General features: G+C 39.8%; 1 protein-coding gene across 7 annotated transcripts in view; it reads right to left on the reverse strand.

Annotated features, from left to right (window-relative positions):
* Positions 1–4,446: 4,446 nt before the first annotated feature.
* Positions 4,447–26,537, reverse strand: part of PHLDB2 (pleckstrin homology like domain family B member 2) — a 172,597-nt gene continuing 150,506 nt past the window's right edge. For 4 of the 7 annotated variants that reach the window (XM_039535539.1, XM_039535569.1, XM_039535578.1 and 1 more), the window contains 7 exons: positions 21,126–21,161; positions 17,828–18,035; positions 14,651–14,741; positions 12,684–12,830; positions 11,122–11,341; positions 8,372–8,457; positions 4,447–6,263 (listed from right to left, as the gene is read on the reverse strand). In XM_039535539.1, the coding sequence (XP_039391473.1) occupies positions 6,123–6,263; positions 8,372–8,457; positions 11,122–11,341; positions 12,684–12,830; positions 14,651–14,741; positions 17,828–18,035; positions 21,126–21,161 (929 nt within the window). In that variant the 3' untranslated portion in view covers positions 4,447–6,122. The remainder of the gene's footprint in view (positions 6,264–8,371; positions 8,458–11,121; positions 11,342–12,683; positions 12,831–14,650; positions 14,742–17,827; positions 18,036–21,125; positions 21,162–26,537) is intronic. The other 3 variants (XM_039535588.1, XM_039535558.1, XM_039535548.1) reach the window with 2 other exon arrangements.

Below are 26,537 nucleotides of genomic sequence, written 5' to 3' on the forward strand. Positions count from 1 at the left end.
TAATAGCCACAGATGGACCTGTTCTCCAGGAATTTATCTAGTTCTTTTTAAAATCCTGTTATAGTTTTGGTCTTCACAGCATCCCCTGGCAAAGAGTTCCCTGGGTTGACTTTATATTGTGTGAAGAAATACTTCCTTTTGTTTTTTTTAAATCTGCTGCCTATTAATTTCATTGGGTGACTGCTAGTTCTTGTGTTATGTGAAGGATTAAATAAAATTTCCTTATTCACTTTCTTTGCACCAGTCAAGATTTTGTAGACCTCTATCATATCCCCATTAGTCATCTCTTTTCTAAGCTGAAAATTCCCAGTCACTTTAATCTCTCCTCCTGTTTCATACCCCTCATCATTTTAGTTGCCCATCTCTGTACCTTTTCCAATTCCAATATATATATTTTTAGGATGGGTGACCAGATCTACACACACTATTCAAGGTGTACATGTGCCATGGATTTATATAGAAGCAATATGATATTTTCTGTCTTATTATCTAACCCTTTCTTAATGATTCCCAACATTGTTTGCTTTTGTGACTGTTGCTGCACATGGAGTGGATGTTTTCAGAGATCTATCCACAATGACTCCAAGATCTCTTCCTTGAGTGTTAACAGCTAATTCAGATGCCATCATTTTGTATGTATAGTTGAGATTGCTTTCCAATGTGCATTACTTTGCATTTATCAACATTGAATTTAATTTGCCATTTTGTTGCCCAGTCACCCAGTTTTGTGAGATCCCTTTGTAGCTCTTCGCAGTCTGCCTGGGACTTAACTATCTTGAATAGTTTTGTATCATCTGCAAATTTTGCCACCTGACTGTTTACCCATTTTTCCAGATGAATATGTTGAATAGGACTGGTCCCAGTACTCACCCCTCAAGGATACCACTTTTATCTCTCTCCATTCTGAAAACTGATAATTTATTCCTACCCTTTGTTTCCCATCTTTTAACCAGTTACTGATCCATGAGAGTATCTTCCCTCTTACCCCATGATGGCTTACTTTTCAAAAGTCAATTTAACTTAAATACATTTTTTTAAAATTATATATTTTTTTAGAAATCTAGATCTGTTATGTGTTTTGGTGTAACTTGCATTTTCCTTATGTTAAATTTGCATTATCCTAACAAAACATTTACTTTATTCACTTTCTTCACATCAGTCAAGATTTTATAGACCTTTAGCATATCCCCCCCTTAGTCGTCTCTTTTCTAAGCTGAAAATTCCCAGTCATTTTAATTTCTTCTCCTCTTTCATACCCCTAATAATTTTAGTTGCCCATCTCTGTACTTTTTGCATTTCCAGTATGTCTTTTTTGGGATGGGGTAACCAGATCTGCACACAGTATTCAAGGTGTACATGTGCCATGGATTTATATAGAGGCAATATGATATTTTCTGTCTTCTTATCTATCCCTTTCTTAAAAAAGCAAAGGTTTCAGAGTAGCAGCCGTGTTAGTCTGTATTGCAAAAAGAACATAAGCTTTCGTGGGCTACATCCGATGAAGTGGACTGTAGCCCATGAAAGCTTATGCTCAAATAAATTTGTTAGTCTCTAAGGTGCCACAAGTGCTCCTGTTCTTTTTAAAAAAGCAAACAGAATGTTGGGAATCATGACTGCCGCTGCACACTGAGTGGATGTTTTCAGAGAACTATCCACAATGACAGCAAGATCTTTCTTGAGTGTTAACAGCTAATTCAGACTCCTTCATTCTGTATGTATAGTTGAGATTGTTTTCCAATGTACATTACTTTGCATTTATCAACATTAAATTTCATCTGCCATTTTTGTTGCCCAGTCACCCAGTTTTATGAGATCCCTTTGTAATTCTTCGCAGTCTGCCTGGGACTTACCTATCTTGAATAGTTTTGTATCATCTGCAGATTTTGCCACCTCACTGTTTACCCATTTTTCCAGATCATTTATGAATATGTTGAACAGCACTGGTCCCTGTACCGACCCCTCAGGGATACCACTATTTATCTCTCTCCATTCTGAAAACTGATAATTTATTCCTACCCTTTGTTTCCCATCTTTTAACCAGTTACTGATCCATGAGAGGACTGCCCTCTTACCCCATGATGGCTTACTTTTCAGAAGTTAATTTAAATTAAATACTTTTTTTTAATGTATATATTTTTTAAAAATCTAGACCTGTTATGTGTTTTGGTGTAACTTGCATTATTCTTATGTTAAATTTGCATAATCCTAACAAAACATTTACTTTATTCATATCTCTTTTATATATCTCATTGGTCCTGACACCCCCCCCTGTAAATTTGAACACCCCCCCTAATTTCAATTCCTGGGGAAACCACTGCTCAGGTGGTGCTGGGATGGGGTTGGGGTGCAGGGGGGTGAGGGCTCAGGTGGTGCTGGGACGGGGTTGGGGTGCAGGGGCGTGAGGGCTCAGGTGGTGCTGGGACAGGGGGTTGGGGTGTAGGGGGTGAGGGCTCAGGTGCTGGGACGGGGTTGGGGTGCAGGGGGGTGAGGGCTCAGGTGGTGCTGGGATGGGGTTGAGGTGCAGGGGGGCTTTAGCTGGAGATGTGGTTTCTGGGATGGGGGGTTGAGGTGCAGCAGGAGGCTCAAGGCTGGGGCTGAGGGGATCACAGGGCAGGAGGGGGCTCAGGGCTGAGGCAGGGGGTTGAAGCATGAGAAAGGGTATGGGGTGTAGGCAGTGCTGCCCTCAGGAGGCCGGGGGCAGAGGAAGTCCATGCAGTCATGGCTCCCAAGCAGCGGCATGTCCCTCCAGCTCCTAAGTGAAGGGGCTGCCCGAGGGGCTCCGTGTGCTGCCCCTGCCTGCAAGCGCCACCCTGAGTGCCACTCCACAGCCAGCCAGTAGAAGTTGTGGAGTCAGGGCTTTGGCAGTGCGTGGAGCCCTTTGGGCTAAGGTGACCAGATGTCCCGATTTTATAGGGACAGTCCCGATTTTTGGGTCTTTTTCTACCCCGTCCCAATTTTTCACACTTGCAGTCTGGTCGGCCTACCTTGGGCAGTCCCTCCGCCTGGGACTTGGAGAGACTGCCACCGCTTCCCAGGAGCCTTGCGGAGCTGCTGGGGATGGAACCTGCCTGCCCAACTGTGGGCGGCCAACTGGATTTTTAATGAGATGCCCGGGTCCCTTTTCAGGGTTTATATAAAATAAAGTTGGTAGTTTTAGTCCAGCTTTTAGGCATCCACAGCACAAAACCCACCCTCTATATTTGCAACCTTGTTGGGAGTCTCAGCAGATGAATCGAGGATTACATAGGCCATAGAGACTGAACTAACATCTTCTGCCTTCAAGCATGGGAAAAAAACTTGAACTTCTGCTGTTCCTGTTCTGTGGATAAATAAAAATTAAGGGCTGGCAATTCACAACTCTCAAACTCAGGGCTGGTCTACACTGGGGGAGTGGGGGAGAGGGGGTTCGAACTAAGATATGTCGACTGCACTTACTCCTCCTGCCAAGGTGGAACATGGGTGTCAATTAGCGGATCGATGTATCGTGTCCAAACGAGACACGATAAATTGATCCCCAATATATGGAACACTACCCGCCGATCCGGTGGGTAGTATACACATACCCTCAAGTTCATTACAAAAAGAAGGAAGGTTAATGAAAGAGATGCACATGCAATGTAGGCAGGTAGTACTCTTCAAAAGGTACAACATACACCTATACTTAAAGATGTATGTTCCACAGTTCTTTTGTGGAAAAAAATATTGGATCATCAGATTTCAACTACTTTTTGCATTTGTCAACAATATTAATTATATGCAATGGAAATGATTATAGTGATAAGAAAAGGAAGACTTGTTTCACAATGAGAAATCAGGCCAATATTTAAAAATAAAAACAAACATTTTTAAAAACATTTATTTAGAAGTCTTAATTGCATCATGCAGGATACAAAAATCATTATTAGAAAACTTGTATAACCATACATTAAAGTAAAATCAAGGTACAATCACAGAAAAAAAATATACCGGTAATTACATATCTCAAAGCAACTCTTTTCTGGTATTGTTTTTGTTTTAAAATCATTAGATTACAAGTTTCTTTTAGCTGTAATCTGCACAGAAATTAAAGATAAAAATATTCCTGGTGATAAATTCCATCTTTCCCAATTCATCATGTCAAATCTGGCGCACATCAAAATTAATACAATAATTCTAGAGCAACCATGTGTGACCTGTGCATACCACAAAAAAATAAAATAAATTCATACCCATTCATGCCAGATATAGGATTTTAAAAGTGCAACACTTTCTGCAAGCATAATTCTGCTTTCAGATTTGAATTTGTTTAATCCAGGGGGGCCAGCCTGAGCCTGAGAAGAAGCCAGAATTTACCCGAGTACATTGCCAAAGAGCCACAGTAATACGTCAGCAGCCCCACATCAGCTCCCCTGCTCCCAGCCCCTCCCATCCACTGGCAGCCCCGATGATCAGCGCCTCCCCCTCCCTCCCCACACCTCCTGATCAGCTGTTTTGTGGCATGCAGGTGGCTCTGGGGGGTAAGGGAGGAGGAGCGAGGGCACTGCAGGCTCAGGGGAAGGGGTGCAGTGGGGGCAGGGCCTGTGGCAGATCCAAGGGTTGAGCAGGGAGCACCCTCTGGCACATTGGAAAGTTGGCACCTGTAGCTCCAGCAGCGGAGTTGGTGCCTATATAAGGAGCCGCATATTAACTTCTGAAGAGCCACATGTGGCTCCAGAGCCACAGGTTGGGCACCCCTGGTTTAATCAAAAGCCACTTTCTTCTTTGCTTTTAGTGTGATTTCTTTACTTAAGTGATCAATATGGCACTTACAAATCCAGAATACTAAAATAAGGAACTATTTGAAGATTTGCCTGAAGTCCAGGTTTTATTAAATAATAATTTATTTTTATATAATAGTCAAGGGCTAGAAAGCAGTTTTTAAATGAGAGAACACTTACAAGGAGCATACATGAAAAAATAGGTCTTTGCCATGTTTGCTACTTAAAAGTTTTTATTTATATTACTGTTTTAGTATTGGCTCTCACAACTTGCCTTTCTCTGTGCTCTACCCTATCATACGGTGAAATTCTATGCCAGTGTATACTATGAACAGTCTCACTGGATGAGGTCAATGGGAGTTTTCATGCAGACTTCAATTGGGCAAAGATTTCACCCATTGATTTCAGCTCATTAGCTTTAGACTAGAATCATATCTATGGCAGGATTGAACTCCATACAACAGATATTGCTACAGGAACCAGCCAGAGAATCAGTTCAATGCCTCCTGCAGAGAGAATACAGAAAACTTACGGCAAAGTTAAGTTTGATACTCTTATCTCCATTCAGTTTTACCTTGTGAGAGAGAACATCTTTGTGAAGCTATTGCTTCTTTGTTGTGCTTTATGTAAGTGACTTTACACATACAGTTTATGCAACTGGTAATTTAAATGTACAGAATACTGTAGCAATTGAATTATATTACAATTTAGGAAGAATTTTGACATTGTTTCATTACACAAAGCTAAAGCACAGCTCACAATTTGAGTTCATTCTCATACAGGAATCACGTCAATCTTTGGCTCTGTAGTATTTTAAAATACTAAGACAAGAACTACATGTATAGTAGGCTGGTATGTTTGGGTTTTTTCTTTTCTTTTCTTTTTTTATAAAATACATAAGTAAAAATTTTAAAAAGCCATCTAATTACCTATAAATGTCAAATACTGCATATTAAAAATATATGCTATTATACCATTCTGTTCCGTTACTAAAATGTTTACATACCAATGAGCGCACACAAACAATTCTGTAAACTGTTTAGTTTGTATTTATGAAGACATCTTCTATATAGAATTTGTAAGAAACTATTATTGAATCAATATACCATACTTAAGTTGACTTGATTACCCATGATAGAACACTATGACACTTTCAATAGCTTTAGTTCTTTTGCTATTATAATGATCAACTAAAAGAAGCAAATAATCTTACTTTCACTTGTGTGTATAAAATCTGATTGTGAGAGTTTGTGTGCGCATCATGAGAAGAATACTTGTGAAAGTTATCAATATTGTATATGGCTTTTCAAATTCACTTGCATATGGCTGAATTCATGTATAAGGTTATTGCAATATGCCTTGTGAATGAACTCTTGCACCATTTTATTATAACATGAAGTGGGTGTATCCTTCTGCTCCTGTAACTATAACATCCATCCATATCCTCATGGCTTCTGGCGTTGGAGCAACCATGTAATATATTCGGTCATGAGTCTTAACACTGAAAGTGAGTAATGGGTTGGGACTCTAAAATAAAAAAGAAGCAGCAAAATCAGTTGTATGACATGAGAGCAGCTTACTGACAGTGAGTAAAATCCTGTACTGGGAGACTGTCAAGGAAAAAGCAGTTGAGCAATGGCTACTTCACATCGCATCCTGAGTAACTCAGAATTTGCTCAACCCCATCCTGCTACCTCTAGCACAGGGGTCCCCAACGCGGTGCCCATGCATCTAAATGCGCCCGCGTCCTGGCTGGCAGTCGAGCATCCGCCGAAATGCCGCCAAAATTCGGTGGCATTTTGGCGGATGCTTGACCGCCGCCACGGTCCATCGTCTGGCGCCTGCCAGACAAAAAGGTTGGGGACCACTGCTCTAGCAGGAAACTGGTGTTGAGAGTACTCAGGCCTAATGCAGATACACTGTATGACTTACTCCTAAACTGAGCAGCAATATGTGAGACCAAATGTTTCATCTCTAAACCACAATTTCCCCTGTGCACCTGCTGCAGCAAGTGATCAAAAGTGATTTTAATTCTTAAAGTCCACTTCTTGAGGATGGGTTGAAACAGCTCACAGTCCTTCCAAAGGGCAGATGCTAGTCAGGGGTACGCCTCCCAGAGCTTCAAAATCAAATCAACTCTCATCTTGGGTTAGAAACACAACTACATCCCCTGATTTAGGCCACCTGTAGCTGCAGCTCTAGTAACTTAGGATGAAATCCTGGTCCACTGAAGTCAGTGGCATAATACCCATTGACTTCACTGGAGCCAATATTTCATCCCTAAAACACCATATTCAGGAAGAACCTCTGTGTATGTGTCATCAGATGCATTTTCAGTATCTGGGACTGGTGGCAGATACGAAAGGCTCCATGTGGTCATCTCTCCTGCCGAGTCCTCCCTAAACCCTAATGCTGCCAGATACTCTACCACCATCTCTCTCTTTTCCTGATATGGGTGGTGGTACAGGATAGGGATTTACTGCAGAAGTTACATTTCCCTTGTGCATAGAAGTAAATCTTGAAATTTTCTTTAAGTCTGGGAGTAGGCTCTGTATCTAAGTACTGTTCTCTTTATGTAATGAAAACTCCATTTATGTAAAAGAGGCCAAATCTAATTGGTCTAACTCCTTGTTTTCAACCTCTGCCGATTTTTAAACATTTATATCAAGGATGAGATCTGACTACTTGGTAACTTTGCAGACGATTGGAAAATTTGAAAAGTCTCTCATCAGACTGGGACTTTTTGAGCGAAGATAGCAGAGTGCTGTCCCAATACTCAGAATGGAAGAACCATTTTCCTCTTTCTTGTAAAGTAATAAACAATACCAATCCTTTGATTAAAGTGCATTATTATCCCCATTTTATAGTGAGGGAAATGTAAGCTGAGGGACTTATTTTTGCCCAAAGCCACAAAGGGATTGACAGTGGCACAGCAGGAATTAGAACTCAGGAGTACCTGGCGCCCCTGGCCCGTTTTGAGACCACATCACTTGCCAGGTGGACTACATCTCTTCTGTCTCTCAATATCTTGTTTTATATATTGAACTAACAAAATTATGTATGAGAGACAAAAGGTGGGTAAGGTAAGATCTGTTATTGGACCCACTTCTGTTGGTGTCGGAGACAAGCTTTCAAGCTTAAACAGAGCTCTTCTTCAGGTCTGGGAAATGTACTCAGTGTCACAGCTAAATACAAGCTGGAACAGATTGTTTACCATAAATAGTTAACACATCTGTTCCACCTTGTATTTAGCTGAAACACTTGAGTACATTTTCCAGACCTGAAGAAGAGCTCTGTGTAAGCTCAAAAGCTTCTCTCTCACCAACAGAAGTTGGCCCAATGAAAGATAATATCTCACCCACCTGGTCTCTCTAATATCGTGGGACTGACACCGCTACAAGACTGCATACAAAATTAGGTATGCCAGTCATCGCCCTGGCCACTTTATCTACACATTCTATGCTTTTCCATGTCTTGTGTGTGTGTATGTGTGTGTGTGTAAGGGATTTTGTGTTTGTTTGTTTTTTAGCTCTTTGAGACATGAATTTTTTGTTCCTATGTCTGTACAACATCTACCACATTTTGGGTGCTATTATAGGATAATTAATAAAAATAACAAAAATGATAATGTTTACCTTATATGCATTCTTTAGATGATCATAATAGACTTCTTCAATGGCTTGGAAATATATTACTCCTTTTAATTTAGTTTCATGCTTGTCTGCAAATGAGAGAGAAAATTGAGGTTTTGAAAATTGAAACAAACAATATACCATAAGCGTTGAAGGGTTAATTGAATTTGCATGTTCACTCCTGTATTAATCAAAGACTGCACGCTAGCACTTTCGTTTGCAAAATACCCCATGGAATCTTCAGCCTGCCTTTTCAACTTGGTAGCATACAGTGGGTAAAATTGCACACAAAGTCAAATATAGTGTTCACCTTAATTTTTTTATTAGATCATTGTTGCTAAAACATTACAACAAAGCTGGCACGTTAACAGTGACGTTTCCCCCCCAAAGCTGCTATGAAGACCAAATCTGGCAGACAGTTTGATACTTAGTTTTACTTCAAAACAACATTGCATGAGGACTTTTTCTATTAAAAAAAAGTTTTCCTGTTTATGGTAAACTCTCAGAAACTTCAAACAAAAATTATACTTGTTACTCAACAATGGTGCAAGTGGGTCCTTGACAGATTTATAACACTACTGGAGCCATGATGGTATTAAGAGACCAAGGAGAAGTTGAATCAGGGATGGCTTTAATTAGGAGACATTAAAGAGAAAAAGATTACGGACTGGATTTTCTGCACAGCCTCCAACTGGCCTCTTGTTTGGGATTGATTCCTGTTATTTATGCAGACATGTTCACCATCTAAGTTCCATTACTTGTGCCAGCAGTTTCTACATGCAAAGAGGGTAGGCTGCTTTTATTTCCCCTGCCCCTCCAAAGTCTGGCCCTATATGCACATTTCACTTTAGACGTGAGTAACCATTCTTACAGTTTTGGAAGAAATATTCATGACAAAATGTTAATCTGATGATGTAATGTTCAGTGCTTAGACAATGCTTAGTCTTTGTACCAAGAAAGTTCTATATAATTTTCAGGTCAAGAACTAACTACATTTTAGTCTTTGTGCTACATTACAGGCTTCGGGATCAGTTCTCTTTCTGCTCAGTACACCTGCAATCCTAAGGACACTAAACCTGTATGTTCAGTTACAGGCCATGGGCTCTACATTTATACCATCAATACTTATCTTGGAAATTTGGTGTATTGTTAAAGTCAACTTGACAGTTTCTAATGCATACCAACAGCTGCATTTGTACTTAGCTGGTATGAGGTTTTTATTTAATTTTGTTTGTTGGCTTGAGTCCTCGAGACGTTATGAAATGTTTTCTTTGATAATTGACACTACATTAGAGCAGCTGTACTGAACTCGAAACTGAAACTGGCAACTATCTTTTAAAAATCAGTACCAGATGGGAGCACTATACTATTTGTTAAATGCCTTGCTAATAAATAAGCCAGATGTTCAGAACAGTAAAAGTGAATGTTTCTGTTTAAGTTTTACCACAACTAATATTGCAAACTATGCTGAAATATTATGGACATTTAGTGACTATAAGTATCACTTTTTCAAAAACATAAAATGGGTAATTTGTAATATATTCCTATACCACCAATATTCAGCTCCATTCTGCCTGCTGCTAATGTAATGCCATGTGAGGAAATGGAACTGTTCAGTTTTTATAGCATATATGTGTTCCTTTGCTTGGTAACAGTTATCACCTAGAGTAAACCTCTGCCTGATTTCTTTTATCAATGGAAGTTAAAACACTACAAAATATATTTCTGGGTCCATCCCAACTTTCACATTCAAACAATAAACCACAGAAATGTACAGTAGCACTGCAGATTTTTTGTATTTGCATCCGTTTGTATGTTTCCAGTATTTTTATTTAAAACTAGTTATGTAATAAAGCAATTTAAAGCCTGTGATTTTATCTTCAAAGATGGTAGTAATCTAGATGTAGCTGTTTCTGAAATTTATTTATTGGATTTCCTTAGTCTAGAAATGACAGAAGTTTGGTTGGTCTGTGTTTTAACTGCCTTTAGGAGTATGACAAGTAAAACCAAGAATCTAGTTCGCATTTATCATTAAATTATGATGATGATCTTCGTCATCTCCAGACCACAAGGAACAATGTTAAAATATGATGAGATGTTAAGTTAAAGAAAGTGCGTTATAAAGGCAAGTAATTAATCTGATTTTTTAAAAAATAAGTTAACACAAATCAAGTTCTTCTGTGAAGCCTACCAGAAATCAGGCCACCAGTGAGGACTAGGCTATACCAAAGTTAACTATAACTGATTTTATTTATTTAATAATTAAATAAAATGAAACCATCATGTTGTACAGTAGGAACCTGACGATCTTATTGTTGTTACCCTTCTCTTCCCTCTTCCCTCCCTTTGTCTGCTGCACTCATTTGTGTCTCATCTCAGATTGCAAACTCTTCAGAACAGGAGAAAGAAAGAGAGACAGCATGTGTGTGGGTGGGTACACGTGTGTATATGTAAATAAAACACCATGCATTACGGAGCCCCTTTCTGACTGAGAACTTGAAATGCCTCCACAACACCAACAATCACTGTTGCACATTGGACTGAGTAACCATGATCATATCAGCTCCCTGTTCTACAATGATTTCCTATCCAAGGCAATTAACTTTGTTTGTCCCTGCTGGTTTTGAAAACCTGTAAAAATTGTGTAAATGACACTTAATGTAACAATAGGCTCTACATGACAAATGTTGGGGGAACATAAGAATGGTACTGCCACAGAAGGGCTCAATCCTGGATGAAGAAACACAACCTACCTGCATAATAAGAAAATGTTCTCTTGCTTCTATCAAAAACAAACCACCGTTTTTTCCATGTTTTAATTTTCCCTCCCATTTTAATCAGAAAGCCTCGACAGGTCTTCTCCGTGAGTGAGATGTGGTAACACGTCTCTATGTTGTGACCAGCTGTTTCGATGTGACCTCGTAGATCGAAGTCTTCCTTTCTGATTGGCAAGTAGCGAGTCAAGGGGCGGGCCTAACACAGAGCAAAAAGATACTCCATAAATCTTTCATCTTTTTCTATATGCGGTAAGCAGATAAAAAGTACAAGTAGCACCCACGTTCAAATTATGAAGGTAGCAAAGATTAAATTTGTGAGTTGCAGCCTTGGATTTTCTTAAGAGAACGGACACATTTTTGCAATATGTACCTATGTCAACTGTTGAATACTGGGATTAAAAAAAAAAAGGGGGGAGATTTTCAGCAGAGAACATGGGTTTCTTAAAACTAGCCATTAAGTAATAGAGTTCAAATGACAGAAGAATTTTTTGGGGGTTAAAGCACAGATGTGTGTGTCAAAATATCTGTGGCAGCTTTGGGAAAAGAACTCCGGTTGTGTGACCTTGGACAAGTCACTTAACTGCTGTGTGCCTCAGTTTCTCTATCTATGCAATGGAGTGGTATGTATCTAACTCGTTAATGGTTTTCAAGTGCTTTGAGACATTCAGTATCACGGCATCCTTCTACATACAGTGGTGGCCTTTTGTATTGTGTATATTTGGCACCCTCTGAAATTGTACATCACTATACTGAACAAGCTTCGGGTAGCTTTGGTTTCTGCAGAACATGCTGCTCCTTCCACTCTTTTTGGTGTTTAAATGTCAGGAAGCATTGAAAAGAAAAACCCAGAATCCTGAAATTGGGTCTTTCTGAGTAACCAAAAGAAAAACTCGTAATCGCAAAAAAATATATATAGTGCTCATGAAAGATGAGTTATATCATCATATCAATCCAATTCCATGGTGTCTCTACTTTGGGATCCATTCTCCAAATATGAACTATTGTTTCTTTCATATAATGTTGGCAAAATAAATATTCATCACTCAGTTGGTTTGAAGAGGCTGTGTATAGGAGGAAAGGGGGGAAATAAAAGTCTTCTTTTCTGTTCTTTTCAACAAAATATTTGGAAGAGGACAACTCACAGTCCAAAATGTCCCACATATAAAAGTCACTGTGTACTTTCACAAAGTTACTGCTCTCAGAAATGTCCATTATTCAGCATAGTTGTGATACAGACTGCACAGTTCTGCCATGAGTGGATTTAATGACAAACCTTATAGGATTAATATAGTACATTTACAATGCCAATATAAATGGGAAGAGATATTTAAATCTAAATGAACAAATATTTAGGTAACTAAAAAGACACCTATCCAAGGCCCCTAACAGACCATTGACAAAAATCTTAGAAGTATTAAAATAAGCAATTCAACAGGCACTCAAGCAACCAGCCACCTACAGAAACTCCTTCCCTTCATCATTGTGAGAATCTTGCTATACAGCTGTTTCAGTGTGTACATGGTAAATCGTCAACACACCTGTGCTCTTTGTTTCTCACGTATCTTGACTTCCTTTTCAATTAATTTTTGCCGCTGGCTAGTTTCTTCTTGTAATCTTTTTTCTAGTTGCTCTCTGCGACGCTTTTCTTCTTCCAGGGCTCGTTTTTTGGCTTCCATTTCCCGTTCCTATATACCACAGTGCACACAGAATTTCAGCTATAGGCTTCATAAAACTAAACCTGATAAACATTAAAAGTAACTTGATCCCACCCAGAGCTCCTACAAGCCCCTTTATACCTCTCAGGGAGCCAAGAACATATGCAAGGTAGATTGGGAACAGGGATCAGAATCACATTTGAACAAGGTTGTCACGAGCATAGTTTCTCTAATAAACCTGGATAGGTTTGGTGGGGGCTTTGTCTGGGAACCATATCACATCAGAAAACCTAGAATGCTACAAATAGTAAAGTATCATTGGTTCATTATATAGAGTATGACTGAAGGCAGTGGTTCTTAACTCTCTGGGGGTGCGAGATGCCCTTTCTGGGGGTGCGATACATGCCAGATTTTTTTAGAAGGTAAATCATGGAAAACACAAATTAAGCACAGGCACATAAGTACAACTAGTTTGTTTAATCAAACCTATGTATTTATTAACATTATACATTTTTTAACGATTACTGTAATATACAAACAAAAATATATCTAGGTTTAAGGGGTACAAGAACATATTTTGAGGACCAAAGGGGTGCAGGCCGCAGTAAAGGTTAAGAACCACTGATGTAAGGCAACAGTAAAGTTTATAAGAGGGACCACTGTCTATTACCTGGAGCAATGGAGACCAGAAAGCATGGTAGTCTACCACACCAGTTGGCTACAAAACAGTTCTCACAATTAATTAAATAAATAAATAAAATCCATGTCTGCATTATGTCATGGTAAGTGCACTAACACTATGATAGCAGTAAGGGTGTTTAAACCCCACTAGCAGGTTCCAATCCCAGAGTGAGCAGGGCCATATTAAACAGAAAGCTAGAAGACAATATATCTTTATACAAAAGTACTGAGTTACATTAAAGCTGCATCTACACAATATAATCTCGTCATTCCCCCCTACAAATTGAGGTGTTAACACTTGTGCCCCAGCTTGGACAGGGTCTACTTGAGCTCAGTATAGCCAATCCTAGCTTTATCGGGGACTGACCCTCTGTGCTGTCTAGTCTGTTAATTTGACTGATTCTGAGGGAAACTCATCGTTAAAGCATTAATATGTTTTTGTAAGAGGGTCAAAACATATGCCTGAATGGAGAACAATCTATCCACTGTAATATGAAATGAAATGCTACTTCTTATCAAACATTTTGCTGACTGGGATTTAAGTGTATTTGTTAACATTAGGGGACTGAAATAGGGCTGTACATCTTTTGTGTCCAATTTAAATGTAAGCAAATATAACTAACATTCACTAATGTCAATTCTAAAGTGCAGTATTATTTTTTTTCATAGCTAAAGCAGGTTTTGTTTTCACGTTCTTCACTCATGAGTCACTTTAAAATTTGAAAATAGGGCTGATTTTATTTTAAACCATCTAAAATCATTACCCGAAGGGACTGGTCTATATATACTAGTAGACTAGTGCCGTGCCATTTGAGAGACTTTGGTTCAGTTACAGGGGCTGGTCTCTTGCCTCCTGGACTAGTAGACTTTAAGCAGCCCCATAAAGATGGGGGTGGTAAGCAAGTACTACTGATAAGCCATCCCTTTAGCAAATGAAGGAGCAATGTTGATTAGCTCTGAAAGGATTTCTGTCCACCTCAGCCACAGAAATGGTAGCTGTTGCACAGAGTATCAGGAATGGCAGGATTCCAGTGGGACAAAGTTGGGGGAGTGGAAAATGAATACGTCAGGGCTGTGTTAGGCAATTGCAATTTAAGAATGGCCAAATGAAATGTGTATTATTTGAACAAAGTATCTATTAACCTCTGTCAAAGAAATCTTTAGATTACCCTGAATTCAAGCAGTCGTGTCTTTTCAGCATGAGCTTGTTTCAGAAGTCTCTCCATCTCTTCTATTCTTGCAACATTTGAAGTGCTGGCACTGTATACATTAAAAAAAAATTACCTACGAGAATAGTTGAAGACTGAAGCCATATTTTACAAACTAACTCTGGATAATTTAATAATAGAGTTGATAAAAAGTCAGGTCCAATTTAGTACAGCTAGCACCAAGTACAAATAGTGTATTAAGTATACTCTCAATAAATATACTCTCAATAAATATAGTCTCTCATCCAGAGTTGCCCAAAAATGCAGACCCGAGACTCTATAGAGTTTGTGGGTTCACTGTGGCTTGCCATCGCTAGAACATGTGGGTCTAAAGAGGCCACTTAGCCCAAAACATAGCACTCATTTACTGATCCCCTGCATTGATGCCAGTGACCATCTAATTGTAAAACTGAAATCCCTCTGGCCATGAACTATCTTCTGTATCACTGAACTTGTCATCAGAATTTACCAAATTAAAATAAAGAGCAGGTAGTAGGGAATATCAGTAAAATGCACTGAATGACAGGACACACAATCCCATATTCTGAAAGGCTCACATCTCAGTATTGAAGATAGGAGAGAAAGACTGAAGGCCCTATTGTAATAATTGACTCCTAGCAGGTCTAGTTTAATTGTATGCCTAACTGGTGGAAAGTGAGTAAAGGTCCATGAATTTCCACAATGCCCAGTTATATAAAATTATTTAAGAAAAAATGTAAAGAAGAGACAAAAAGTCTGAATTAATTCTAGCAGAGAGAGTCTACTGATAACACAGTCATGGGATGGTAAGAGGAGGAGTAGGGTACCGGAAAATGAATACACCAAAATTGGTGCTTTGGAAATTAGGCCTACATAGTGCCTGGGATCCTTCTCCAGCCACCATTGACCCTTGAGGTTGGTGTGTCATCAGCTGCTATCTTGCTGTGCTGTGCATGCTGCCGAGTGAGAGGCACTGCAACTCATCAGCACATTCACTCTGTAGCATATATGGAGTGCAGCGAGATGGTGGCGGTCAGCAGGAGTGGGGCATGCAGCTACCACCATGCCAACACCCTGGGCAAGAGGAGGTAATCAGAGATGACCCGATCCTCCTGAGTTCAGATTGGGTTATTTTCAAGTCCGACCTGACCCTAACACATGTAGTTGGGTCCTGTTGGGTTCAGATAAGGTTGTAAAGCTCAAGGCTCTACACTCTGATACTTCAACCAGGAAAACTGAAGTTACTAATGGTTCATGGGATCTCTTATTTTTACAGGCTAAAGAATGACCTTTCAAAATTTATACTTCAGTTATATTTTGTGCACTGTGGCACTTTAGGTACTCCCAGCAATTAACCTCTCTCCTTATCCCCAACCTATTTCTTTTGTATGTTTTATTTTGTATGTGAGTTATTAAACAGCAATGTTGAATTTTCTTCTAGAGGTGGGACATGGCTGAAAATCATTTTAAAATACTCCCTGAGACCTCTGTAATTAAATATGCCTTATGGTCCTGGAATCTGTCTCAGAAGAGGAAGACATCTGTCATCTATGAACGATCAACAAAAATAAACAAATACCCACCCAAACTAACTTTATCCAGTAAGAAATCATTTGATCCATAAAAGTACTGAGTGCATTTGTGTGTGAGTGTTTGTGTGTAATTAACATTTAGAAATTAGGCTGAGATTTCCAAAAGAACCTGAGTGAAATTCAACAGCAGCTAGGCACCTAACTCTGTGAAAATCCCACCTTTAAGCTTCTGTTTGCAAGCTAGTCTGTGGGTAGCCTAGGTGCATGATGCCTCTGTTAAAGAGAATCACAGGGCAATAAGTCAATCATAGGAAAGAGACAGATTCAGATACCATTACTAAGCTGAATTGTACTGTACTGTACAAACAGCATCATTGAGGCGCTGCTCAGCCTGAGTAAGGGTATCAGAATCTGGCCCATCTGTCAGCAGCCATTGCTTCCCTACATCAATATACATTAGATAGAAAAGTTTAAAATTATATTTGCCACTTTAGTGTAATAACACGTAATGAAAACTCAGTTGTCACTGGATCAACATTTCCTGCTTTGAAAACACAAACCTCTGTTAGGCCTTTACATCTATCTTCTATATTACAATTTGCTGCTATAAACAAAACAAGAGGACTGCAGCAAATATTGATCCTGAATATCTATTTCCAACAACTAACCAACTTCTCCATTACATTCAAACTGCTCCATAACGTTAGTAAAAGGTCCCATAGCACTGTCACAATAAAAGAGGAGCGCAATGGGCGGATACTCAAGGAAACAGATAAAACACAATAGGGCAGCCAAAGAGCTTTTCCTCATGTTCAGAAGAATTTCTAATTCTGTGACAATGTTCTATTTCATTGACAGGATTCTCATGCTTTCCCAAACTACCCAAACAGGGATTTGGCAGAAAGCAAAGTGCTATCACCACAATGGGATAGTCAGAGAAAAAGGGTTATCAACATGCTGTTTTCAGACCCCAGCTGCTATGCATTCTTGTTTTTAAATAAATACAATATATTGCTTTTATCTTCAGTGGTTAAACTGATAAGATCCTAAAATAAGAGAAGCATAGCCTAGAGATCAGGGCCCATTGTTGTGAACCAAGAACTCTTTTTTTTAAATTCTGATTTGGAGAGGGGACACTAGATTGCTAGCATTATTGGCAAGAGATCCAAAAAGTTCAGCAGTCCAAGCCCCAATGAGGTAACATCCTAGACACAGACAGAGTAAACTTAGTTGCTGGATCAGGGACTTGACAATGAATATCCTACGTAAGAAGTCTACAGTGATCAGAAAGGCAGTCTTATGCCAAATCCACTAAAACATACAGAAAGTCAACTCCTGCATAGGTTTAATCCCAGCTGTGACACTGATTTCTCTGTGTGACCTTAAACGAGTTACTTAACCTCTCCATATTTTAATTTTCCATCTGCAAAACTCAAGGATGAGATGAGAATAAGTTAAATTGATTTGAAGATGAAAAACAGCATCCAAATGCTAAATAATATTTCTGTCCAACTCTTGCAGATTTTCTTATCCAGTTAGTAAAAGCTTCTATATTCTCTTGCTTCAATGTTTACAACTTGTTCTAACAGTTTCCATTAAGAAAAAAATATGAGAAGTTAATATTTACCTGGAAATATTATCAGGGGAGCACGCAGATATGCTGGTCTCCATACTGTCAGAACTGTCTAAGCTTAGTGTATCAAATGCATAGTCCTTGTAGCTATGATCAGGATAATGGAAACTATTCAGATACACATTAGATTCAGATGCAGTTCTGCTGTAGAATTCAGGAGATTTCTGCCTTTGTTCTTCACATATATGTTGATGATTATACCCTACAGAGTGCAATCAAAGAAAAGAAAAGTAAGCTTACCTAATTTTTAGACATAAAATTCTCTGAACTAAAAATTAAATGTTTATAAATAGCTGCAGAAACATTTCGAACACCATCTCAATCTAAAATTGCACTGTGACCAAACTAAAGATGCTCTAAAGAACTTAATAGAATAATCATAAATGTACAGAAGATTTGGGAAAACTGTATTTGCTTGTGACTGACACCAAGGAATTCACTTTCATTACTTGTGGGATTAGTTTATTGGCTAAACTTCACAAACTCTCAAACCATTTTTTTTAATATTTATTTTTAGTAAGTGAATTACGGAAACAAAGGTGCAAAACCTAGGTCAAAACCCTAAAACTAAGGTGTGACAGATATTGCAACCCTATAAAGTATCTTTGGGGTCTAGTGTATTAAATTTCTGAATGGCTATATATGACTGTGTACTACTCCATGGAGGAGGGTTACCATAGCTCTTCCAAGAACTAAAAAGAATGGTGAGAGAGAGGTACCAGCTCCAGAGAGGTACCAGCCTCTGGGGTGGTTTGCATATACTGATTCAAGCTGGGTTTCCAGAGATTCAAACAAAGAAAGAACTTGTTGCATAAAAAGTAGAGTTTAAACAGATTTGTGTCTTTCTTCTGATTCAGCAAATAAGTTGGGGGGACAGAGGGCACTTCCAACCCTTGCTGAAGGGTTTGAAAGACTTTGGCCTACCAAGGCCCCAGAAGATTGATGGGCAATTTCTCATACATTCAATAAGAGGGTAGATCTGTTTATTGTTTTTATTATGGTGTCTCTGTAATGCTTTTATCATAAGAATAAATGTGCTTGCTTAGAAAGAGCTGTGCGGTAACTTGTAACTGCTGACAGTACACCGTTTGTAGCCCTCGGAGAGAAAGTAATGCACAGGTACTGGCCATTAGGCAGATGAGCTTGCTGGGGTATCACTGGGTATGACAGGGGCTGTGAAGCCTTATAACTTCCAGTCAGAAGGGAATGGGACATAGCTCCCCACTCAGATATTGGTGACAGATAGAGGCCTGAGAACTGACTTGGCATTCCGGGAGTGAACCATGCGAGGGAGCTTTAGGGCTGCCAATTGTGGTTGGATGTATTCCTGGAGGTTTCATCACATGACATAATGTGTAATTAAAGATTAATTTTTAATTCCTGGAGACTCCAGGACAATCGTGGAGGGTTGGCAACCCTTGAGGCTATAAGCACATTTACCCTGAAACTGTGACACAGGGTAGCTAAAGTTAGGGATTTAAATCACCACCTAATTAAAATCCCCTGATTTTCAGGGGTGCCAAGTACCTGCAACTCCCACTAAAGTCAATTTTTGTTTTGGCCTTAATGGCAACTGCAGATCAGGACTTTAGTTCATATGCTGAAAATAAAGAGCATATCCTTTAAGTAATCTTGATTCACGTTAGTAAGGTATCTCCTTAAAACTTACAAGTACGGTACTACTTGAGATTCCCCTTACAAGACCGAAACAGAGACTTTTGTAGCCCAATAAGATACTTCTTTTTGTGTGCATGGGTTTTTTTTGTTTAAATACCACTACAAAATCACCAGTAGTTCTGCTTCCTGTGAGCATCCATCAAGCATGTACAGATGGTAAGCATGCAAATAGAAATCTTAGCTCTTGCCCCATGTAAAGACACTATTTGAATGCTTATTTAAAAAAAAAAGTCAGATTAAATTATCACGATTGTGTTAATCACATGAGTGGATTGGAATTACTCACTTAAGGCATTTGCCTTCTTGGACGCAGACATTTGATCTGTTTTAGTTTTAACCAAATAATTTTGAAAACTTTTTAAAATAAAGCTGCAGTATTTATACAGAGTGCAAGAGATCATGTTCGTGAGATCTAGGGGCCTGTCTACATTATATGGCAATGCACCCTACGGGGTGTGAATTCTAAAGTGCAGCAATGTGTTGCACATTAACTGGCCCATGGAGACCCAGCTGGCATGAACTAAAAGTACCCTACTGCACATTAAGATAATACTTCATTACTACATTGAACACATACTAAGGAACTTTAATGCATACCAGGAAGATCTTCACGGAGCAGTAAGTGTGCAGCATGTTGGTGTGCTTTACAATTCTAATGCACATAGCCGCACCATATAGACAAGCCTTTGATTCATAAGAAGGAGGTGTAAAGGAGCCTGCCAGTTCGGTGCATAAAGATATTCTATAAAACCTCTTTTAATGCTTGTATTAAAGTATTATATTGTCCACATGGGGTCACAGATCACATTCTGTTTGAAACAATCAAAGAGCTGCTTGCACTTTTGATTCTTAAATACTTCAGACTACATTGTGCATAAACCAGGAGATGAACAGTACCAATTGGAAGATACTAAAATCTCTCCTGAATCAAGAAACAATCTACTGATTCACATGTATTAATCCAGATAATTTTTCTGGGGTTTTGGCACATCATATTTTATACATTTTTTATTAGTCATCATTATTAATGACTTAAGAAATATGAATTGGGAATATTTTCCACAGTAATTTTTAGTAACAGGCCTTCTTCCTCTGGTATTTTACCTGCACATGAGTTGGTTTGGTTCTAGGATCATTTCTCTGGCATGACAGTTAGCAGAATTCCATTTTAGAAAGCAAACTATTGTCACTGGAGCTTCATCAAAAAAAAACTACAGTATTCTCAAAAATGTATATGAATAGTGCATAGCTCAGATCAAATCATAAATGACATTACTTTATTAAGGAAAACATGCACTCCACACATTTCCAAGACAACATACATTATTTTCCCATTCCAGTCAGCTACTGAATGTTTTCCTATACACAATTAAAGCTGATTTCCAAGATGCCAATAGCATTGTACTTGTCATTCAAGAAGAGATTAGATTTCATTGGAAATTCAACTGAACTAGTTAGTGGAGGAGAAAAAAGTGACACACACACACGTCAGCTTTGATGGATAATAATAAACACCATGTAACGCAGTTTCTATAACAGATGTTACAGCTTTGTATGAGTAGTTTGTTTTTAATAATTTATGACAAATGATATTTCCAACATTTGATAAAATTACCTTTAATACTTGTACCTTTGGAATGATTAATTGCTCCTTTAAAAGGGTTTTCAATTATTCATTATGTAAAGAGAAGGAAACAGAAATTACTGAAAGGAGAAATATTATTCTAATGGGTATATTTTTAGAGAGTCCTGGTTTACTAATATAGATTACTAAAAAAAACCCCTTAATTTTACTTTAAAAATTAAACATTTCCCATATTTCACTGGAAAAAATGAACCCAATTTTTTTTATATCCTGAATATAAAACATACAGTGAAACATTTAAATCTTGTTGATCATGAAAGGAAAGGATTTTAAGCTGTTCTCGTGAGAATGCTTTCTGCCACCGATGGTTATCTTCCACCCTCTTCACACACAGAAAGAATGTAAGATTCATGAAGGGTATGAAAACTCACAAAATGATTTTAAAATGCCATGCAGAAAAAAGGATAATTTACAACTATGAACATGCATTGAAATAAGCAGACTATCATTTCCTGTGAAGAAAAATTGCACTATTATAATAATTAAAAAAAATTGCTCCTTCAATTGAATTTATGCCAATATAACTCAATGACAAACTATGTTTTTTTCTAAGTACAGTATGTAGGTCGTGTGTTCAGCTGCAGAAAATATAATACCATGTTCTCCTTTTCTTTTTGTGCCTTAGGAGACAGGCAGTTTACTTTAGTCCCAGTCATAATATAGCTCAGCATCAGCTTTCTAATAGCACCAAAATACAATCTACCTATGTCCACCTATGTAGTGGCTCATTGGTCTAGGGGTATGAGTCTCACTTAGGGTGTAAGAGGGCCCAGGGTTCAAATCCCAGATGAGCCCTGTTTTGGGGGGAGGCATAGCTCAGTGGTTTGAGCCTTGGCCTGCTAAACCCAGGGTTGTGACTTCAATCCTTGAGGGGGCCATTTAGGGAACTGGGGTAAAAATCTGCCTGGGGATTGGTCCTGCTTTGAGCAGGGGGTTGGATTAGATGACCTCCTGAGGCCCCTTCCAACCCTGATATTCTATGATTACAGCCCTTCACTGCTTATCATCCAGAGTCTTTTTGTGAACAGATATACTAAAGGTATATCTCCCTCTTCCCTCTGCCCAGGGGCGGCTCCAGGCCCCAGCATGCCAAGCGCGTGCTTGGGGCAGCATGCCGCGGGGGGCGCTCTGCCGGTCGCCGGGAGGGCACAGGCGGCTCCAGTGGACCTCCTCCGGGAGGTCCACCGGAGCCGCGGGACCGGCGACTGGCAGAGCGCCCCCCGCGGCGTGCCGCCCTGCTTGGGGCAGCGAAATGGCTAGAGCCGCCCCTGCCTCTGCCCTCCCAATATTGAAATCAGGATGATAACCAAAGAAAATAAAATAGCCTCTGACAAGGGAGTAATAATGACCTCACGCTTATTATTTAATTATTTAAAACAAAATAAAATAAAAATCTGAAGATAGGGTCATGAAGGGGATATCCAGGATCGAAAGCCAAGAGAGAAATATATACTACACAGAAAGCATCCATTGCTTACAAGTATTTTGGCAATTAAGTTGCTCAACCATAGAGGCTGCTACTAAAAGTAGTAAGCTCCCAGTAAGATGTCACTACAATATTCTGCCCCTTTCCCATCCCTTCCTTGGGGCTTGCAAAAAAGCCTGTGACATAGCAAACTGTGATATAATAACAAAAGAACAAGATTAAGGATTTTTTAAAAAGTAATAAGAACAAAACAAAATAATTTTAGTAACGGCATAGTTAAGTCAAAGAATGCATATGCAACAACAAAACCAGCTCATTAAACACCAAGACCAACAGTTGTTACAGAGCCACAAGTCTAGTAATATTGAATAATTATGAGGTCACAGATCTTAACTCAAGCTGCTTTCAAAAGAGACACTGTCAAGTATTTTTAATAACTGATCTTTTAAAAAACTATCTTCGTTTCTTTTATCTTCTTAGAAGGTTAAAAATATCTCTTTTCCTGTTTTTTGTTTGTATGTATGCAAACATCTCAGCCTCTGAATCCATTTTTGTATGGAGCATATGCCAAAATAGCACTGTTGGCTTTACTTTCCTGTCATCAGACATAAATCAGCCCACCTGTGTGAACATAATTCTGTTATTTGTGCTCCCCTTGTTTGGTTCTGAGGCACAGAGCAAAAACATTAGGCTAATGCACAGGCAGTGGTTCTGCAGATGCCAGTGATAGAGTTGTGAGTTTATTTTGAAAAGTTATTTAAAAAAACAAGTGGGAATCTGTAGAAGGCTCTGCCCTACATTTCAACAACTTGAAAATTTACACAGATTTTGGTCCTGAACTACTTGACAGTATCACTTTAATCAGTGACTTCAGCAAAACACCTCAGGGCTATACACACACAGACAGATAAAAGGGTGTTCTCATACCTTTTTTGGATTTTCCTAAGTTTGATAAGAAGAAGAATAAAAAAAAATCATATTGAATACATTTAAGAGGTTTTTTCATTTTTTTTTAAATTAGTGCCCATTATTTTAAAGCAGAATAAGTCATGTCCCAAGGTCTTGCTCTTACAAGAGTGCTTAAACTATGTATAAATTGTATATACAACGTTCTGAGTGGCAAACTGACACAGTAGAAATTAGAGATGAAAAAGACCACCTTCATTATCTTGACAGCTGGTGATGAGTGCTCTCTACACATGTTTTCCAGCGCTTTGTCTTTTCTTGTTTTTTTAACTTCTACTACTTCCTTTGGGAGACCACTCCATAAATTGGTTAGATTTAATTACTTGGACAAGTCTCACATTCCTACTTTTAGCCACGCTACCCAATGTACGCAGGCTAAACCATACACATGCATGGAGTCCCACTGAAGTTGCGCAGGCCCACGGGTTCACCTGAGCCTTAGCTCCCAATATTTCCTCTGAACAATCACTTTCTCCTCCTCTTTAGGTGGCTGAAGTTTAAAATCACCTTTTACTTGTAGACACCTTAGTTTAAACAGGATGTCTCATTTATCTATTGGTAGCTCTTAAATCAATTCTATGTATGCCAGAATTGTACTTACACCACAATCCTTGAGAAATCCATCAAGAATGACAGCTAAGAAACAGTTTTTCAGTTAATGGTTTATGCCAAAGATATTTGACATGTGACAAACTACTCTTAACTCAGAGAATTATTAGCTAAAATAGTATTAGGGTATGTCTACACTGACAGAGTTACAGCGCTGCTCAGAGAACTCTGAAGGGAAACGGCTGTTGTGTGTTCACACTGTCAGCTGCCTGTGCAATTGCATGTTCACATTTGCGGCACTTGCAGCGGTATTCGGAGCAGTGCACTCTGGGCAGCTATGCCACAGAGCACCTCTTTCTCTTCTTGAAGCTGACATTTGTCACTAACATTTGTTGCTATGCTCGGGAGTAGAGTGCTTGTAATGCTAGGAGGTGATTGTGATTGGTGCAGACGATGCACTATGAAGGTGTAAGAAAACTGCCTGTTGCTTTGCAGGGCTCTGTTTGCTTTCAATGAATGGAATAAAGATTGCTTTCAAACCAAAAAATTCTTTTATTAAAAAACAACAACCGGAGGAGAGAGATAAACAAAAAAAAAACACATCAGCACTGAGGGGGATGGGGGAAGGGAGAGCCCTAAGAGGAGGTGAGGTCCCAGGATGGTTAAAGATTTGTGTATGTTCAGATATCATATCCAACCTTCTCCTTTGGAGTACAGTGCAGCAGGTAGTGTACTTCAGCAGGGCCAAACTGCAGAGGAACGGGTGTTGAGTGAAGTGGGTACTCAGAGTCTGCAGGGGTGGACTGTGATGGGGCAGGAGTGGAATGCAGCGGGTACAGACTGGAGCCAGCTGGTTGATAAGAAGTGGGTATTCACCCATGAAAGCTCATGATCCAAATACGTCAGTTAGTCTATAAGGTGCCACAGGACTCTTTGCTGCTTTTACAGGTTGATAAGAGTGTGTTGGTGGTGTCTGGGGGGCACATGGGAAAGAGTTTTGTGACAGTGGCTTGAGGGAAGAGTGGGCGTGGTTTGCAGTGCTAGTAGCACCTAGAGCGTATCCGCTTGGCACTCCATAACGTTTAAGAGCCACTCCGTGGCTTCGTTCTGGCGTGCTGCGTTCTCCTTTCAGTACCTCTTTTCAGTGTCCTGCCACTCCTTCAATTCTTGTTTTTTGGCCACGGACTGCATCATGACATCGCACAGAAAGTCCTCTTTAGTTCTTCATGGCTGCTTTCTAATTCTGTGCAGCTGTTCTGCCAGCGCTAACAAAGAGGGAGGCTGGGTTCCAAGGTCATATCTGTAAAGCCAAAATGCAAGATTCTACAGAAGCAGTATTGTTGCTACACCCAGAACACTGATTTAAAACACAGCCACTATTCACATAGCTGTCCCTAACTGGCTGACCCCAGGCAAGCACACATGAGCCGCAAGTCCCCCCAAATGGTGAGTAACTGCAGGGACAGGGAAAATCAGTGTTCTATGACCATATTGTACACTGGGTACGTGGCTCTTGGGGAGAGCCAACATTGTGGGGGGGCCTTATAATCATTTCTGTCCCCACGTTTTCCACAGGCACATCTTCCACATTATGAAAGATAGTTCGCTGCTGAGGGTGAGCAGGGAATCAAGACTGTGGCGTCCACCCTGGCCCCTATGCGGCTCACCTGTGTGCATCAATGGTGTGCCCCCAGAGACGGTAGAGTGGCATGAGAAAGTTACTCTTAATGGGGCAGGAAACAAAGCAGCTCTGCCAAAGAACCTGTGGCAGTGGTTTGCCCAGTATCTCCATGACAGTTTCCTGGAGATCTCTGAGGGAGATTCCCCATGAAGTGAGGGAGTCAATCAACAGCCTGTTCTGCCGCTCAGACCAGGCATGCAGTGGGAGACAAGCCTGCTTTCTGCAACCCTCCTGCCCACAAAAGCTCGCTTCAGTGATTCTCAAAATCAGATCCACTTACCAGGGGCCTCCTCTCCTGTTTGTGCTTTGCCAATCTTTGAAAGCTGTGACTTCCTAGGCTCCTCCGGGGTAGAAAAAAGCTCCTGAATGAATCCTGAAAAAAGCTGTGTGAATCTCTGGCCTCTGAGTCATCCTCTGCCTCTGGGTCCCCCTGCCCTTCCACATCCTTGTCCAAGATTTCCTCCTCCTGGCTCGGTCCGCTCTTGACTGGCACATAAGCCAAAGAAGTAGCCACAGGGGCCTTCGCAATGTAGGTAGGGTTGCCACCGAGTATCGCGTCCAGCTCTTTGTAGAACAGGTTGCTCATGGGCGCAGCACTGGAGCAGCAGTTTGCCTCCCACGCCTTGTGGTAGGTGTTCCGCAGCTCCTTCACTTTGACGCTGCACTGCAATGTGTCCCAGTCATGGACCCTTTCTGTCATGCATCATGAAATCTGTTCGTAGGTCTCATAATTCCTACACTGGAGTGCAGCTGGGACTGG

This window comes from Mauremys reevesii, linkage group 1, assembly GCF_016161935.1.
Source record: "Mauremys reevesii isolate NIE-2019 linkage group 1, ASM1616193v1, whole genome shotgun sequence".
NCBI lineage: Eukaryota > Metazoa > Chordata > Testudines > Geoemydidae > Mauremys > Mauremys reevesii.